This window comes from Metarhizium brunneum, chromosome 5 (assembly GCF_013426205.1).
Source record: "Metarhizium brunneum chromosome 5, complete sequence".
NCBI lineage: Eukaryota > Fungi > Ascomycota > Sordariomycetes > Hypocreales > Clavicipitaceae > Metarhizium > Metarhizium brunneum.
In genome coordinates, this window is record NC_089426.1 from 3,017,163 (window position 1) to 3,035,194 (window position 18,032).

Below are 18,032 nucleotides of genomic sequence, written 5' to 3' on the forward strand. Positions count from 1 at the left end.
ACGGCATGCTACCATACAAAGTGCAAATGCGTCGAGTCACCCATCTACGTACGAGGCCATGGCAATGACGGCAGAGGTGAAACGGATTTTGCATGTACAGTATATTGGGGCCAGTGTTAATAAGTGAGACCGACGTATAATGGGGAGGGTAGTAGCTTACTTTAAAAGACGGCTCACTATCACAATCCGGCACTAGCGGGATCATGTGTGTGCGTTGGGAAGCAGAAAGGATTTACGAGTGACCGGGGTTCCTCGGTCTCACCAACAAGCCATGTTCCGTCCGAAGCAGCGTTTGGTCTACTTGAGCCAGACTCACGTACGCGGGAGAAACAAATATCCTCTCTTTTCTCCTTCTTGATACCGTTGCAGTCCGCCACTAAGAGACAGTGTGGGTTTCAGTTATCGCCCATTTGCAACCTCTTCGATTAAGTTGGTTACTTCCGCTCGATACTCCTGGCCAACGTCCACGTATTAGAGCAATTCCGAGCCTGTCCTTCGGCCAACAGGGAACAATAGGGATGTCGACCAGCAGGATATCGGCAAACACAGCTCTGGGGAATGGAACTCTCAAAACAGTCGAGATGTTGAACAGGAAGACATGTCGGTGTGTTTCGATTACAGCGAGTAGTTAAAGGCGGTGGCAGAAGCAACACAATACTTGATCCAGCTGCAAGGTATATTGAATGTTACCTTTACCATCAGTACTGACAGTCAGTTGCTGAGAAGGTACTGGAATTTAGCCTTGCCTCCATTTTGGAAGCCCAAAAGTCAACAAAAACGAATTTCGGTATGTTACCCTCGAATTTGGTCGCGGTAAGTCACACTTGGCGTGCCAGAAATGCGAGTTGGTAGTTGCGGCTAACGTCGGAGTTTGTGGCAGTTCATCTTTTTATGCTGCCTACAAGATGCAACTATGGCGGTTGGCATACAAGTATTGTCCAATTGTGAGTCGTCCCCACTTTGCAGCACATAAAGATATGAAAGAACATTTTGCTTGCTCAGTACAACATCTCGAGAGTCCAATTGAAAGGGCCTGCGATGGCTTGATTGGCCTGCTGAAGGCTCGCAGGGTCAGATGTCGGGATATTGAGCAAGGGTGGAAACGAAGGCTCACACCCAGCGAAAACACTATGCGGTTCCCTTCCTCCGGCAAAAAGCGCGCGTAGATATGACATAGGATTCTGTAATGTGTACTATTCACACGCCCCGGCTTCTTGGGTAGATGGACATGTCAAAGGCTACTGTAGCTGAAAAGCTGGCCTGTGAAGCAACAAAGACGCCGAAATTTGCTTCATGCAATGCCGTCCGTCCCAGGGCCAGTATCCGTATCTGCCGTATACCTACCTGCGCACGTCCAAGACAATCCAACGCTCTTTATTATTCCTCCATTGCGCTGAACCCTAAAGCTACAGCTATTCTTAGAATTTGACGTTTGCCGCATTCTCCATTGTATGAACCAGTGGCCCGTTCCTGTCTCAGCGCTTGCCCCCCTTTGAGTGTTCTCGAGACCTCGGGATAACTGCCGAACCAGCGAACCATGAACAAGCAATCCCTACTCCGTAAGCCCGAAGGTATGCAATAGATCCTAGTTCCGTGTGCAAAGAGTCGAATTCCATCCATGTTAGGCGACGGACATGGCTCCGACATTGACTCCCCCCCGGCCTTGGGCCTGCGTTCCCGAGTTGCCCACGCCCTGCCATAATTAGCTTGGGCTATTCACAGCGCAACTATTTGTGCTCGCCCCAAAACATCCATCATCCATCAGCAAACCAATCTGACCAACATGGGAGACGACTCGGCCCACCAACAAAGACAGGGGGGCCAACGGCATTTACAAATTGGTCAATCGACTGATGACCCAGGTTCTCCGCAGCCGCAGCACGTATGTATTATTCCCGTCCTCGGCTCCCGCGCGTCGTGACTCCAGATTGTGATCAGTTGCCAGTCCATCCGATTCCCAAAACAACCGCCACACCTTGCATACCGGGATGCTTCGTAATCCGTCCTACAGCATGCATGTGTCAAATCTTTCCAACAGTCGGGTCATTACCGAGATTGCACAGTGCACACGTCTCAGACGAAAGCCCGGACAAACGACACCCACTCAGGTATTACCACCACTCTCCACGTCTCCAGTCACACACTCGTCTTCCGTAGCAATCCCACTGGACAACAGCCCTGTTGGCACATTCTGGAGTCCTGGAATCCTGGAATCCTGGAGTCCTGGAGTCCTGGAGTCCCATTCCATGATTTGTTTCCTGGCCTTCTGCAGGTGGTCTGATTTAACCAACTCGTGCCAACATCATATGTACATACACATAGCTTGTAACTACTCGGACTTCATGTTGGTCTGACCAGACCGGGTCTGCCTTGGCCGCACAGGGAAGGTGCAAAATTGCTCCCATGTCCGTCTCAAGCCTCGTGTTACTGTGTGAACTCGCCAGGTAGCGGGGCATTGCTGGCAAGTGTCAACATGGTCAGCCTGGTTCGAGCCTTTTTGCAATGCTAGGCAAGTGTGCCCCTGTCCAGCTTCATTTTTCGCTCCCTGGCCGATCAAGCGGTTCTGTACTCCATGTGGACAGGCGGTGCCATTTTTTTCTCTGTGTGTAACTCAAGATCCAGGTTCCAATTTTACCTCGTTATTGCTTTTTTAATTGCAATTGCCGGCGCTTCCCGTGTAGATAATTTTGTCATTGAAGCTCATAGTATATATCCTATGTGGCTCGCTGTCTTGGACCGCTTTTTCTGCACAAGGCATTAATGTTCCTCATCTGACGCAGTTCCTATCTTTCTGTCGGGTGCAAAAAATGGCTGGCCTTTGCTGTCTCTCGTCGTCGCTTCGGGCGAATGAGTTTCCCTGCAACAAGCCTCGACTTTATGTCGGGCTCTATGTCCGTGGTAGCTCAGCAAAGATGCCAGGCAGAGAAGACTCGTATGCAAACCTCGAATACTCGGAAGCACAAGGAACCTAAGCGCCCGCTAACCAGATTCTCCCAGTTACCATTGGGCCCTTTTGTCAGGCCCTAAAAACGATGTCAAGCCAGGTTTGCAGCACACCATGTACCATGTCAAGGACAAGTTGGTAATTGAGGGTGAGCCAAAAGCTGCCAGCTCAGTATGGGAATACTCAGTTGAATCGGACCGTTCTTCAATGCTATTAGTTCGTATAGTGGTGGGAAAGATCCGTGACATCCATCGACTTGAGAACATCCTGCGATCCGTTCCTGTTCGTAGCGATAAAGAAGGGTGGAATTCTATTTCCTGGATTCGAGAGGCTTTCCATCTTGTTTCAATCGCACCAGGCGTTCTGGGTTCTCATACGGAAGACTGGGAGGAAATTCGACAGACTGCCATGTCGTATGTCGACGAGAAAAAGGCCAAGCATCGGTTCGATGGCTTAGGTAGATTCGATCTTTCGAAACCAGCTACATGGGACATGCTTCAGGGCAAAGAGATAATTGTCTAGCATCAAAAAACCTCTCGGGCAGAGGTCAACTTCGTTTTCTGTTAAGCAGAAGAGAGAGCAACCACTACCACTCGGTTGAAGGCCATGCTCTCATTAGTCTTGGCTTTTTTGTCAAGCTTTTTTTTTTGTTTTTGGTCCAAGAATTCCAAGAGATGCGAGACTTGTAGTCGGGGCGGGACATGGAGTCGGTGGCCTATACTTGCCAAAGTTGTTATCAAATGATAGATGATTGTCAATGAGTTGGAGTTGGCAGAGGCAGTAAAGCCGTGCAATTATGCAAAATACATATAATATACTTTTCTTCATGTTCGTAATAACGAGGAGATTCATTTAACCCGAAGAAGATAAAGACGAGCGTGATGATACATGCCACACCAAGGTTGAGATGGCGGAGACGCGGACAGCATATCTGTACAACTAGCCGTCTATCGTCGTTTATGACAGCCCTAGGTATTGAACTGGGTGTCGCACTTTGTGGCGTCAACGGCTTGGATGGCGGTCGGCAACCCCCGAGCTAGACTAGCCCTGGCCGCAATCCCTCCATCGTTTTCGGGACCGGTCCGCGGCTGCTTGTGGAGTTGGATGTCCCCATTGATGGATGCTAGTGGCCACGGTTGCTGGCAAGAAATTATGCGACTATGGAGGGTAAGTCGAGTACAATAAATAGAAGCAAGAATTCCTCAGAACAAGCTTGGATCACACCGAGCATCACCCATATTTCTAGTTCGCGCCTGGTTGGTGGGTTTGTTGTCTTTTTATTCATGGTTTGTCAATAAAGATCCTGGAGATCCGAGATGCTGGAACCGATGCTGGACGATCTGGCTCTGGTTTCCGAAATTCCTGGCCCATGAGCGCCCCACAAACACCGTGAACCAGTCCCCGAGACATCGAGGGCTTTTAGCAGGGCCAGTGAGTGCGACATTCGGTACCAAAGCCGCAGTGGGTCTAGATAAAAACAGCATCTTATATTAACAGTGCAGAAGGATGTGTTGCGAAAGTAATTAAATACCTACCCTAGGATGGCAGTAGACGTATAGTTGATGCGGAAGTCAATGCTCGGCGGACCGGAAACAATGTCCCGTATCGCGGGCTCTCAGCCACCCAGAGAGATGTTTGTAGGAACCGACTTCACGGAAGTTCCGGAATTGAACGAACTCGTTGCATAGGACTTTTGGGAGAACTGGACCATGCTCTATCTGCGACGTCAGAGGCGGTGATGAAATGGGAAAATGCCTACAGGGGCGTGCCGTCGTTGCCTCGGGCCCTAGATGTTTGACAGCTCGTTTTGTTTCCGCCCTGTTTCCGTGAGGTGTGTGGCTGTCATAATTGAAGCGTGCCTCGTCACAGATTGGCATCAAACGACTCGCACTCATCGCGTCCTCGAACGGCCGTGGCGACACAATCAAGAGAGATAATGCCTAGGGCCCGCCACAAACGACCTGGTGGTCTGTTAAGCATGGACCTTTGTCGGCAGAAATTGATAATACGTAGCCACCTACCATAACTGTTTGGTGGGAGCAGGATGCTAAGGCGGTGCTTAGAGGTTGGCTTCATATCCACTTGGATGCTCCAAGGACTCTCTGGCCCTTTTGTGGGGTTGACCGAGATGGGTTTGGTTGGTGACATTGTGACTATTCATCGTGACAGAAAGGCACGCGAATGGAGTCAAGCAAGTGTGTTACTGATGGAAGCGACGGTGCAATTGCCATCTCTGACTCAGCCGGCCAGGTGTCGTTTTGCTTCAGGTCGATACTCGAATGGTGTTTCAGTCAAGTTGAATAGCAGCGGGGCGAATCGACCTGTCACTGGATGTGCCTTCCCAATTGGATACTTGAGAGGGTTGCCTCAGGCTCTAGTACAAAGGGAATGAATGGCAGGCAAATCTAGGCCGGATGCAATGTGCAGCAATGAGATGCAGATGCCAACTAGAACACAAACGAATAAAGGCTGAAACAAAGACAAAGAACCAGACGCAGGCTCATCCGGTGCTGGCGGTCTCGGACAATTTATTTATTTTAAGTTTAAGGTGACGTGTGGGCGGCGGACGTGTTGACTGCCGTCTGCGCCAGTCAGTCCAGGTCAGACGCCGCGCTTGTGGTTGACAAACAGAAATGCGAATAAATCTGCTCGCTGGTTCGATGAAACGAAGAAATTCCTCGCTTCTACGGAGTGGGCAACTAGTCCTTGGCAGATCTCGTGCGGCCTCATCTTATGATCTCCGTCACCTCGTTCCATCTCCACCGCTTGAGCAGCCACCGTCGGCGCTAGTGCACCAAACCGACAGCCCTTGAGACATCATCCACACAGAATCGGGAGTCTCGAGTTCGACCTGTGCGAGCGTTGGCGCTAAGCAGAAACGCAGTCCAAACCCCAAGCGAAGCCCTCCCCATCTGCTGCTCAGCTGCTCAGCTGCTCAGCTAACCCTGCTTTGCTTGAGCGATTCGGCCATCGACGACCATCGACGATTGGATCATCAGCCCAACCACACACCACACACACACCACGTCAAGCGAACTACTCACAGGATACGGCTGGGACTCTGGGAGGCTCCATCAAGCGAAGAAAGCGTCTGTTCTGGTCTGTTCTGGTCTGGCCGCCCTCGCCCACCCGCCGCCCACTTGTCCCCCTCGTGCTCCTGAAGCCTGAAGCAGTGCGGCTTAGAGTGGTTCCGCTGTGTCGACTTGTTTCCAACGCTTTCAATGCAGCCTTTGAAACTTGCGTCTGGCCTCGCTCGATCCTTTCCGTCACCACATCTCCTGGCTGCTCCTCGACCGCGACCCCCGAATCTCTGACCAACTTATTCTTGTTTTATTTCCACCTTCTTTTTGCTAGCTGTCCGCCTCGATCTGCCCTGCGATACAACAATCATCGGCTGGCCGAATCTTCACCAGCCGTCTGAAGCACGAGCCCTCGACTCCTCCTCCTCTCCTCATCCTCCACCAATAACCACCAACCACACCAACCACCTCCTGACTCCTCAGCTTTCCCCTCCACGCCTCGCCGCATCACGACAAAGCCGCATAGTACGGTACTCTATCCTCGGCGTCACGGCAGAATGGCTCAGCCCAACGTTCAATCCTTGAAGGTTTGCTTGCCTTGTCCAGCTCGGGTTGCATCCGTGATTTCAATTTGATCCTGTGCTGACCGCCAACCCCTCTCAATAGTGCGTCGTGACCGGTGACGGTGCTGTTGGCAAGGTTCGCATCTCGAAACCGACACTTTCCTCATCTCGTTCCAATTCTATCGCTACAGCCGTCAAAAATCTCATCGAGACTGATGCAGTATTATAGACATGTCTTCTCATTTCATACACGACAAATGCCTTCCCCGGCGAGTACATTCCTACAGTGTGAGTTTGTCCTGCGAGCTGCTCCCGACACACGTGCTGGATGGATAGAAGAAATGTGCGCTGACGTGCAACCCTAGATTTGATAACTATACGACTAGTTTAATGGTCGACGGCAAGCCCATCAGCCTGGGACTGTGGGATACGGCTGGTCAGGAAGACTACGACCGGTTGCGGCCGCTGTCATACCCCCAGACTGACGTATTCCTGCTTTGCTTCTCTCTCATAAATCCGGCCTCATTTGACAACGTCCGATCCAAGGTAGGTTCACCTTGTTGCTGGCACTTCCAAGCATAGTGTACTAACCACTGGTTGATACAGTGGTACCCTGAGATTGATCACCACGCTCCTAATATCCCTATCATCCTGGTCGGTACCAAACTTGACTTGAAAGAAGAGTACGACAGAAGAGAAGATGCCGAAAAGAATGGAGACAGACATGCATTCGAAAACGCCTCAAAAGAAGTAAAAGAACTGAAGGAGAAGAAGAGACAGCGACCGATAGAATTTCGGGATGGATTGGCTTGTGCTCGAGAAATTGGCGCGTACAAATACCTCGTGTGCTCCGCACTGACCCAAAGCAACCTGAAAGGCGTGTTCGATGAAGCCATTCGGTGAGTAGATGCGATTGCATGATTATTTCCCGCCCTGGTTGTACGAAACCTAATTCGATTGATGCCAGTGCTGTTTTGAATCCGCGGCCGCCACCCAAGGCCAAGAAGTCTAAATGCACCATTTTGTAAACCTCTGCGTAGACCAGTTGCCGCAGGCAGAGGGACGTTTTCCGCCACCGATACACTTTAATATCTTTATTTGGCTATGTGAAGTGGCAAAACGAAGAACGAGCACTCAAGCGACAAATGTTAAGTCGGCAAAGATGAAGGACTTTTCGATAGACGACTCTCGACTCCGACCGAAGCTACTCTTCCTCTCGCTCTAGCATAATTGCAAAAATGAAACATCTTTAGCGGAATCAACAGCACACTCGATGTATAATTGGTGTTTCTCATTTCCAGCACAAATAGACCGATAATAGGGCGCGAAATAACAGACGAAAGCCAAGAGACACACACAAACAACCAGTTGACTGCAGTGCAGGTATGTGTTTGGGCTTGAACCTGTTTCATCACGTGTCGCCGTTGTCACTAGTCAATTGACTTTTACACTGGCTGGTGGGTGCAAGTGCAACAACAAGTAGCAGAACTGCGATATTGTACCTCGTCGACTGGTCAACCTGTACATATCCAGCTCCTCGTCTACTTTGCCGCCGGGAGGCACAGAGACCCTCATCGCTAGCCGAGTATGCTTGAAGGAGCAAAGAGGCACCCGGAGGCGTCTTGTTTCAGATGATTGGGGTGTCTTTTTGTCTCCTGTAATTTTTTTAAAACTTTTTTTGTTTTTTTATTAAATCTCTCGGTATTCGTCTCTCCCTAGTGTCAAGGATATCCAACCCAAATTCTTCTTTTTTTTTGCTCGTAGATAGCACCAAGACATGTTCAGATGTGTATTGAAGTCGTACGGGAGTGAATTTGTCAGAACCTATTTTCCTGCCCGACATGATATGTTCCGCTCCAATGCATGTGATGTGATGGAATTAATCCATACAAAGGGGGGTATCTAAGTGAAGGGGTTCTAGCATGATGACAAAACGTTCTTGCACACAAAATAGAAAAAAAAAAGACAGCATCTCACTGAGGCAACTTTTATTCCCCCAGTCCCGGAATCCTAGCCAAACGACTGGGATGAATGCCCGCCGAGCCCTCCTCCCTCTGGCCACCGCTCTCCTCCTTCGCAGCCCTCTCCTTCTCGATCCTCTTGGCCCTATTCTCATCCAGCTTCTGGTTCTTTTCGAGAATCTTGTCTTTTCTAAACTTGGTCTTGCCCCCGCCGCCGGCCCTTTAAAAAAAACAGTCAGCATCCCCGTGCCACTTATACACGGTTAGAAAAAAAAGCATAACTCACGTCAGCTCAACGTTGATCCTGCGCCCCTCAAACTCGGTATGGTGGAACTTGTCCAGACACGTCCTCATGGTCCACACGTTGGCAAACTCGACAAATGCGATGCCCCGGCACGGCTTGTCGTCGTCCTTGTTCTTCATGCACCGCACGGAAATGGGCTTCAGCGACGCAAAGTGCGCCTTGATGCTGTCCGCCGTCGCCGTGAAGGGCAGGTTGCCCACGAAGACGATGTGGCGGGAGGACTTGGCGTCTGGCGCGTCCTCGGCGTCGTTTGATGCCGCTGGTGCTGGTGTTTCTTGGGTGGGAGCCGCCTCGTCTTTGGAGTTTTTCTTCTTGTCCTTCTTATCCTTCTTGTCCTTCTTTTCTTTCTTTGGCTCGTCGCTGACGTCTCCGTTGGCTGCCTCCTTGCGCTTCTTCTCCTTCTTCTCCTTCTTCTCCTTCTTCTTGGACTTCTTCTCGTCGCTTACATCCGGGGTTTGCGACACGTCTGCGTCATCTTTTACAGCGTCTTCCTCTTCCTCCTTCTCCTCCTCGGGTAAATCCTGCAGATCCTTTCGCTTGTCCTTCCTCTCTTTTCTGCTCTCCTTTTTATCCTTCTTTTTATCCTTCTTGTCCTTCTTAGCCTTCTTAGCCTTCTTCTGCTTCACTTCAGCAGGTTCATCGTCGCTTCTCTTTCGCTTCTTCTCTACTGGGGCGTCGTCGACGGGGAGGAAGTCTTCGGCAGCCGTAGTGGCTTCGTGAGCTCGCTTGCTTTTCATTGCCGTCTAATTACAAACAATTCGTGGATTTTGGGGCTTGCGCGTGTGTTGCGAAGTGCTGAATTGCCAGAACCTGGACTATTCAGTCGAGACAGAGATTTGCCAGAAATTTTAGCGGAGCCGGTACCCCATACGGAGTGTACAACGTAGTTTACCTGTCGAGGTTGGTCTCACCGGACCCTTCAATGCTGGCTCGACCCACCTGGCTCCACTACAAAATCAAGGGCTCTAGTGATATCTGCATCAAGAACACTTTCAATCACCGACCCCGTACATATGTTTTCAGCCTGGCTCTTTGTTGACGCCAATTTCGCATGTTCTCACTGCAGAAACGCCTATGTCCTTAGAAAAAACTTGTTATAGATTATTGACTTCTGCAATGTTACAGAAAGGGCGAGTGCCAATGTCTAACAATATACATTGAAAACGCAATCATATAAAATCCCTAATCTTGCTCTGCAATCCATCACAATCGTTGCAAAAAGCAGCTATCCCATATCCATTTCTGATATGCGTTACAAGATGCAAATGGCGAAACCAGCTGCAAGAGACACGGTGCTTATTAGTACATATATGCTAGGGTCGGTCGTCGCCGATCCTCCGGCAAAAAATGCCGGCATTGGCGTCTCGAAGCCTACGCTGCTAGAATTGTTAAGTTCATCACTTGGGCCAGAATTCTGATGACTTGATTCAGAACCCTCTGGTTCTGATGTACTTGAATCGGGTCTCCCCTCTACCGGACTGTTCAAGGCCAAGGCCAAAGGCATGGCAAGCGAAGTAGCCTGAGCCTCGTTTACCGTAATGATTGTGGTTTGAAATCCTTCTCCCAGGACTGAAGATATGAGGGTGACCTCAACTGGGCTGGACGTATCCTGAAGCGCTGCTTTGTCGCGATTTGTATTTGTGTCATGAGCTGGAGCAGCATGTGCCATTCGTGTCGGTCTGGCCATGCTGGTATCATACGCAGCTGGGCTTCCATCTTGTCGTCCTGATCCGGAGCTAAAATGTTGATCGAGCGACGACGTCGGATACGAGCTCCTTGATGATCGAGGTTCGTCACCACCATTTCCTTGGCTTGGAAAGTCATATACTGGTGGTGGGGTGCCGTATCCATATTCTTCCAATGGCGGGTTGTATGCTGGTGGTAAGGAAGAAGGAGATGGAAAGGTATAAGCGGCCGGTGTAGCGGCAAAGTTTCCTCCAGAGCTGGAAGATGTAGTGAATGTGGAGCTAGTAGTACTAGACATAGTATTGGTGGTACAAGCCGTCTCAAATTGGTCACGAGATGTCCTAGCTATGGTAGATGAGGAGGAAGAGGTAGAGCCGGAATGTGCAAAGGATGAGCTTGAGCTTGGACTACTAGCTGTGCAAGAGGTGGATGTGATACTGTTTCGACTTATAGCCGAAGTCAGTGTAAAGCTCTGATCCTGACCTGAATACACGCTGGAACGCGCCAAATCTGACGAACAGGGTGTATCCGAGCTTGAGAGTCTGCTCGTGCTCAATTCGTTAGAGTCTAAGGTCCAGGACTCATGTGTCGACGTTTGGAGTCTTGTCGACATAGTCCAGCGGCCTATATCATCAGAGCAGTCCGTCGTTGGCGTATTTGGGTTATCTGACGGCAAATGACGAGATCTAGCGTCAGTCTGAGACGATGACGAAGTGCAGCTAGATGTCGAATGTTGCGAAGTCTGAGAGATTGATTCTGTAGAGGCAGTCACCTGTGCTGGGTGGGGACTGACTCCAAAGTTTGAAGCACCAGACAACGTACACGAAGCAGATGAATGCGTTTGGCTCGTCGTAGACTTGTATTGTTCAAAACCACTACAGATTGTGGACGTGGGGGTGCTGCCGAAACGGGAACCACTTGATTTGCAAGGAATACTTTGTGTCGGCGTAGTTGTTGTCCCAGAAGTCGCTCGGGGGCTGTCGTTGGAAGATTCACAGTCAGTTGTAGAGTCACTCCCATGGCCCCGAGATTCATCCATGGAAGTAGCCGTATGCAGAGACAGTGTAGCTCGTTCGTGAGACAAAACGGCTGTGCTTGGTGTTAACTGGCTAGACACTTTGGATACTTTATCGGGGACGCATGGGCACACCTACTGGTCTTGAATCCATCCGCAAAAAGCAAAGCCTCATCATCAGCCATCGATGCTGGAGCTATAGATGCCCGAGGAGATCCTAGAGATACTGTGATAACGCCATCTTGCCCAGTATTGCATGTTAAAGCAACAGCAAGGTCGCGTTTCGAATCGATCTCTTGGTTGAAAGCTGTGAATTTGTCACCAGTTTGCGTCTTGCCGGACACTTTTGATTGCAGGCTCCGCTTGTGCTGAGCAGGCTGGCTAATCTCGATGGGATGCAGGGGGATGATATTGACGCCAGTATCACAGCAAGCAGAAACTGAGTATGCCAATGCTCGACCGTAGGATTCAGGACTGCAAAGATTGATGAGACACTGAAAGTGTGCCTATTTCAACCTGTTAGAAGCATGCGTGTTGAGATGGGTGGAACAAAACCTACTCGTTGAAGTTTGGGAGTAGCACAAGTGCTCTTCATGCTATCAGTGAGTAGCCCATGTTCAGCAAGAGACCTCTGACAGTCTGTGACGCAGGCTTATGGACACGATTAGCCTCACAACATCTGCCAAACCAGCACCATGATTACCTACCAGGCACCGTTCTCCCTACAACACGTTGACAACGTGCTAAGGCTGAGAACAGCAAAAGTGTACCAATCAATGTGATCCGCATGTTGGGGATGCCGTACTCTAAAAGTGAAAGGCTGTCAAAATGGCTAGTCGTAATTAACGATGGTCACCAAAAAATGGGTAGAGCGAAAGAGGCTGAGAAGGAAATCCAAAAATGAGTGACAGTGTGCCGAAGCGTGATAATGAGAAGGGATAGTTGCAATGAGCGACGAAGGTTGAGGTTGAAGAGAAAGAAAAAAGCAGAAGAAAACAGGGCCGAGCCAAGTCTGATGGATTACAAGCGGCTGCTGTAGTCAAAACATTGAAGGCAGGAGCGGCATTTCACTGCAAGGGTGTTGGTTGCCGAGGAAGAAGGTGAATTCGGATCAACCGATGCGAGTCTACCAGACACTTCCAGACTTGTGACCTTCCTTCCACGGGTCCAAACAAAAGTCAACCTCGCTTAACTGTCGTCATAGAGTGCGAGCGGATAGCGGTTACTGACCATTCAGTGGCATTGACATGGATTATTATTCCCAGTATTCGAAGATACGTACAATTAGCACCGCCGAAGAAATGCAAGTATATCCCCCCCCTTTGAAATGTAATGGTGCCAACGCCGCAAAAGCAGAAGGGTATCTAGTAGAAGAGCAACGCCAAGGGCTTCTTCTCGGCTCTATAACGCTCTTTGAATTCTGGACGAGTCAAAAATCTGGCAAGTGGCATCATGGTATCCTTCATGTCCATAATGCCTCTCTTCTTCTGGTCGACATGCGAGGCATCTACAACAAGCCTTTGCAGATTATCCAATGACAAAGCGCCTGCGCCAGTGTTAGTAGGATGCAGTTGCAGCCGATACGGCATCTGGGCTCATACCATTGTCGATCAACTCTATCAGACGGGCGGGCGTACCGACACCAATTCCCGTCTTTCTATTTTTGAGAAACGTCACCTGGTCGTCCACTTTCATGTGCTTGGCGAACTGTAATGTGATTAGCATTTTCGCACGACTAAGTTAACGCAGTGGCATTCATGCCTACCAGCTTTGCCACGGTGTTGTCCTTGCTCGAAAACTTTCGTACAGCTCTTTGATACAGTCAATAAGTATGTCTGGAGTGAGTGTGCAACTGTAGCGCCTGGAGATCACCATACCTGACCATGTCGGCCGCCCTTAGTCCGGCACCAGCGACGATGAGAGTGTGAGGTGAGCCCTTCTTCCTTGGGACTTTCTTGAGAGACTCTTCGCCCTCTGAGAACTTTTCAAGGAAGCCAGGCAGATTATCGAGCGTTCTATTTTCCTCCCATGAGGTGGTATCTTGTATTGAGTTGGCTATGGGGCTGATTAGCACTGTCCCTCTCACTTCATCTCACCGAATCATCCACTCTTAGCCAACAGACATACCAGATACGGTCAGATCCGAAACCTCAACCGAGCTGAGGTCGCTTCCGAATCGGCCAAGTTTCTGTGCCAGGTGATCTGCGAGCAATTGGTTGTCCAGGCGATTGAACAGTGTGTTCAGGCCAAGTTCCATGTCCAGAGCCTCATCGTCTTTTGAAAGCTTGGCCTTTTTCTTCTTCTTTTTGGCCTCGGGCGCAGGCTCCGCGGCGCGCTTCTTCGAATTCGACATGATTAGCCAGGAGCAAAGGACTATATCGTATTCCAAATAGAAAAGTGCAAGGTAGTTAAAAGGCTAGGTTGGTCTTTCTGGTCAAGGAAAGCTCATGTCTTGAATCGCTCATCAGAATTTTTGAGCAGCCAACACTGGCAGCGGAGTGTGGACTCTGTGGAGTCGGCTTCATCGACCAGACCAGACGCTAGCCAACTAACTGGTCGTCGAAATTAGTGGGGCATTTCCTTACATGTACAATGTATGCACATGCATGTGCAGTTGCATACTCCGTAGTGGTGGTTTAGATGGTGCTGCCTCCCTTCCAGCGTTGATGAAGTGAAGTACGGAGTAAACATGTGTATATTTGGAGGCCCGTATCTGATGTGGCATCAATTACTAACTGAGAAAATAGTGCGCTTCAATTTGACTGTGAAACCTCCGGATATACTGATGCCAAAAAATATATGCCACATTGCCCAAACGCCTAACATCATAGTCCATTATACCCACGTAGATGTCTATATCTCCTGCATCTCCATCCAAGCTCTAAAAGATGCTGTTGACAATATTACCACCAATAGTGGCACCCGCACCAAAAATGGCAGCATTGCCGAGCTTCTTGCCAAACTTCTTACCATACTCTCCAACCTTGCTATCTCCGCCTTGCTGTTGTTCTCCGTTGGCAGGTTGCCCACCCTCAGCAACAGCCATAGGCGGCACATTAGAGTTGTACGGGTTCTGCTGCTGCGGGGGGACCTGTCCAGGAGGGGGATATCCATACTGAGGCTGCGCGTACGGGGCGGCAGCGTACGGGGCAGACTTTTGCTCCTCGTGCTCAACGAGGACATAGTTCCTGGGGAATATGCCCTCCTGGCCGGTTCGGGTGTTCTGGCCCATCCACCAGTCCTGATTCATGTATTGATGCACAACAATCTTGTCATCCTTATCGAACGACACATCGCGGTTATCAGAAGCGACATAACGGTACAAAGCCCGTGCATGGGCAAGCACAGGCTTGATGGATCGGCTGGGTAAGCTTGGCGCGGGCGTCTGGTCGTATGAAGGGGGCCCTGGCGAAGGCGATGTGGTATTAGGATTGCCGTTGTTTATGCCCAGGTTCTGCATCTGCTGGGTGGGCGGGGGCGGAGAAGTAGTGCTGCTTGCGGCGGGGGCAGGACTATCTCGAGCGGCAGTCGTTGATGTGTTGCCGTTTGTTGTGCGGAGAGGTCCCGAGAGGGGTGACTCTTGTGGTAGAGCCGCGTGGATCTGGTCGAAGACCGCTTCGTCGATGACGCCTTTCTCGAGGAGATTCTCAAGTTCCTGGTGAATGATGGTCAGCGCGGTGGTTTAAAGAAAAAGACAAGGTGCGCAGAGGGAGTCGTACTGTTTTGATATTCCGAAGCGACCGGTTGGTCTCCATGATGAGCTGGCGGTCGGCGGATACCATTTTGAAGTCTGGCTCGGAGCCGGCTCGCCTACGGTTGAGATGGTGTATGACACGATTTGCAATGTTTTAGGCTGCCGTTGATGTATCGACCGACGGGTATGCGATTCAAGGGCACTGTGTTTAAAGAGGCAGGGAGGCGGAAGATGAAAGGCGAGGATGGCGCGGAGGGGCAAGAAGCTTTATGAACAGACTGAGCGTCTTGGCTTCCGTTTCAAAGTTCCGGAGTGGCGCATAATGATTGGGGCCGAAGGGAGGCCGTTGAGGCTGTGCTGACTGGCAAGCCCATAACGTTGCTGCTGCGGGAACACAACACGCCGCGAGTGCCCAATCCCCAATGCCAACATGCTCGAAAATGCTGTGCAGCCGTAATCCATCAGTTGATCAACATTAGAGACTCGTAAACTTCTGAAAGGTTGGAGGACACGCCGACCGCTGCGTTGTGCAGACAACACGTGATTTTCATGTTGTTCGAAGCTCCGTGGCACAATCGGCCCTCCATTCATAATTACAGTATTGCGGTGCCCCGGCTCCCCGAATTCACCGTCAGTCCGTGCATTCCGACTTGTGCATTTGGTATGCGTGACGTGTAAGTCTTGGCAGTATTTCATAACCAATGCCACGATATTTCCTTCGATGCGCATCCGACATGAAGATAGTTTCTAGAAATTTCATTTGACCCTCCTCTATAGTGTACAACCTATCTGTAGTTATATGATACTGTATCGTACCATGCCATGTGGCCTGGCGTATATTGTGCATTGTCCTGCTGTCTCCTCTCGCCGTTTAGAGCACATCCCCTGTGGCCTATACCCCTGTCACTATCCTTGTATCGGTAACTCCATATCGTGGACACTGGATGCCCAATTTCTCACTTCATTCACGACAGGGGTAACTGGTAAACTTGCTGCATTCAACATTGTTGATGTGGAAACTGTCTGTACATATTATTCTTGTGCTTGTTGTTTTGTCCCTTGGGCGCGCAGAACCCCCTCACTACATTGACTTTCTTGTCAGATACACCGGCGTTAATTTTGATTTCCGGTTACAGTTCACGGTTCTTTGCGCCTCCTTGCTCCTTGTCTCACTCGGCGACTTTCTCACCCCCTCACGACATAAAACGTCAAATTTGCAGTTTCTTTTCTAGCTAATGAACATGTTATTTCCCATAACTTTGTTGATTTTACCAGCCACACGGCTGGCGATGGCCTTCTCAGACGATATGCCCCAACAGGCAATGGCCCTTTTCAACGCATCATGGGCCGACAACTATACAGACATGCAACAGCTCCTCGCCTCTGGCGCTAATTATACATTTGCCAAATATGATGGTGTTACTGCATTGCATGTTGCAGCGGCAGCGGGATCTCGAGCAGCAGCACAGCTACTGATTGATGCTGGGGCTAATATCTCGGCTGTGAACGTCGATTTCGAAACACCATTACACGTTGCCGCGCATTTTGGACACGACGAGGTTTCACAGAAGCTAGTTGCGGCGGGAGCAGATATCTTGGCAAGGAACTGCTATGGCGAAACACCGCTTCAGGTCGCCGCCTCACGGGGCTATCAAGACGTCGTCCGGCTTCTCATACACGAGGCCAAGAACAGGATGAAACTGTCCGAAATCCTATCGACAAAAAATAACAATGGAGACACAGCATTGCATAGCGCTATATCAGGAGGCTATGCAATGGCCAAGATGCTGCTCGATGCGGGGGCGGATGTCCATTCAAGAGGTGAAGGAGAAGATACGGTTCTTTTCAGGGCTGCAGAAGCATCCGAGGACATGGTCGAGCTGATTCTCGCTGCAGGAGGTGACGTCTTGGCTCGCACTGACGATGGAACAACGGTGCTACATCGAGCTGCGGCTTGGGGCAGTGCAAGCATACTCCAGCAACTCATTGCGGTAGGTGTCGACGTATCTCTGGCAACCAATGATGGCCAAACGCCCCTTCACTGCGCGGCGGAGAGAGGGACTGAAGAAAAGATACGAGTACTCCTGGATGCTGGTGCTGACATATCTGCCCAAACCATCAATGCCAGAGAGACGGCACTGCACCTAGCCTCAGCTGCGTTTCCAGACATGCGAGCCAAGGTTCTACTTGACCGAGGTGCCGATCCTAACACGCCTAAACTGGGCGGAGAGACGCCGTTACATCTAGCAGTTGCTGCAGCCAAGGGAGGAGGCGACGTCTCGGTGGTCGCGTATCTGTTAGAAGCTGGAGCAAATTCCAACGCTGCAACTGATGCGGGAGAAACGCCATTACATGTCGCCGTGATGAATGGTTCTCCGACGTCGACTAGGTTGCTCTTGAATGCCGGAGCCGATCCCTCGGCCAAGGCACATGACGGCAAGACCCCATTGATGTTAGCACAGGAGAAGAGAACTGAAGCAAAGGCATATTGCATTGAGGTCTCTAAGGAGCCGTGGGCCGAGCCAGGAATGTGTGACGAATACCTTTCGCGCATGGAAGAAGTGGTCATGTTGGTTGAAGAGACGCAGGACGCTGGGCTGCAGGAACTAAAGCTGTAGTATCCAGGCTCGCCAACATCAGAGCACTGGATATCATGGTATAACGCCCTTTCCGAGCCCAGGACGTTTATCCATCGCAGCAACCAAGATGGTTTCGCACATTGTCTTGTCACCACTAACGAAGTATACGCTTAAACCAAGAGCGCTTCCATATCACGAAGCAACATATGGATGGATAGATTCGGCATGCTTGAAACAGAGCCACGTACTTAATATTCACCTGTTTG

At 50.3% G+C, this 18,032-nt stretch overlaps 8 protein-coding genes across 8 annotated transcripts; 4 read left to right on the forward strand and 4 right to left on the reverse strand.

The window, feature by feature from the left end:
• Positions 1 to 2,807: 2,807 nt before the first annotated feature.
• On the forward strand, positions 2,808 to 3,466 carry G6M90_00g089820 (uncharacterized protein; the record flags this gene model as incomplete). The annotated part of the gene is made up of 2 exons (XM_014686156.1): positions 2,808 to 2,932; positions 2,998 to 3,466. The coding sequence occupies 2 exons, from the start codon at positions 2,808 to 2,810 to the stop codon at positions 3,464 to 3,466; spliced, it is 594 nt and encodes a 197-aa protein (XP_014541642.1).
• A 3,055-nt stretch (positions 3,467 to 6,521) lies between these two features.
• RAC1 (Ras-related C3 botulinum toxin substrate 1) lies at positions 6,522 to 7,555 on the forward strand (the record flags this gene model as incomplete). Its single annotated transcript, XM_014686157.2, has 6 exons — positions 6,522 to 6,551; positions 6,631 to 6,663; positions 6,757 to 6,815; positions 6,893 to 7,073; positions 7,134 to 7,426; positions 7,495 to 7,555. The coding sequence occupies 6 exons, from the start codon at positions 6,522 to 6,524 to the stop codon at positions 7,553 to 7,555; spliced, it is 657 nt and encodes a 218-aa protein (XP_014541643.2).
• Positions 7,556 to 8,515: 960 nt separating this feature from the next.
• G6M90_00g089840 (uncharacterized protein) lies at positions 8,516 to 9,529 on the reverse strand (the record flags this gene model as incomplete). Its single annotated transcript, XM_014686158.1, has 2 exons — positions 8,516 to 8,708; positions 8,775 to 9,529. 2 exons carry the CDS (start codon positions 9,527 to 9,529, stop codon positions 8,516 to 8,518), a joined length of 948 nt encoding a protein of 315 aa, XP_014541644.1.
• A 515-nt stretch (positions 9,530 to 10,044) lies between these two features.
• On the reverse strand, positions 10,045 to 10,776 carry G6M90_00g089850 (uncharacterized protein; the record flags this gene model as incomplete). Its single annotated transcript, XM_014686159.1, has 1 exon — positions 10,045 to 10,776. One exon carries the CDS (start codon positions 10,774 to 10,776, stop codon positions 10,045 to 10,047), a length of 732 nt encoding a protein of 243 aa, XP_014541645.1.
• A 49-nt stretch (positions 10,777 to 10,825) lies between these two features.
• On the forward strand, positions 10,826 to 11,158 carry G6M90_00g089860 (uncharacterized protein; the record flags this gene model as incomplete). Its single annotated transcript, XM_066131363.1, has 2 exons — positions 10,826 to 10,942; positions 11,000 to 11,158. 2 exons carry the CDS (start codon positions 10,826 to 10,828, stop codon positions 11,156 to 11,158), a joined length of 276 nt encoding a protein of 91 aa, XP_065987462.1.
• A 1,699-nt stretch (positions 11,159 to 12,857) lies between these two features.
• Positions 12,858 to 13,846, reverse strand: CSM1 (Protein CMS1; the record flags this gene model as incomplete). The annotated part of the gene is made up of 5 exons (XM_014686160.1): positions 12,858 to 13,039; positions 13,095 to 13,200; positions 13,259 to 13,304; positions 13,371 to 13,548; positions 13,621 to 13,846. The coding sequence occupies 5 exons, from the start codon at positions 13,844 to 13,846 to the stop codon at positions 12,858 to 12,860; spliced, it is 738 nt and encodes a 245-aa protein (XP_014541646.1).
• Positions 13,847 to 14,374: 528 nt separating this feature from the next.
• ABP1 (Actin-binding protein) lies at positions 14,375 to 15,275 on the reverse strand (the record flags this gene model as incomplete). The annotated part of the gene is made up of 2 exons (XM_014686161.1): positions 14,375 to 15,148; positions 15,213 to 15,275. The coding sequence occupies 2 exons, from the start codon at positions 15,273 to 15,275 to the stop codon at positions 14,375 to 14,377; spliced, it is 837 nt and encodes a 278-aa protein (XP_014541647.1).
• Positions 15,276 to 16,476: 1,201 nt separating this feature from the next.
• On the forward strand, positions 16,477 to 17,805 carry G6M90_00g089890 (uncharacterized protein; the record flags this gene model as incomplete). The annotated part of the gene is made up of 1 exon (XM_014686162.1): positions 16,477 to 17,805. One exon carries the CDS (start codon positions 16,477 to 16,479, stop codon positions 17,803 to 17,805), a length of 1,329 nt encoding a protein of 442 aa, XP_014541648.1.
• Between the last annotated feature and the right edge of the window lie 227 nt (positions 17,806 to 18,032).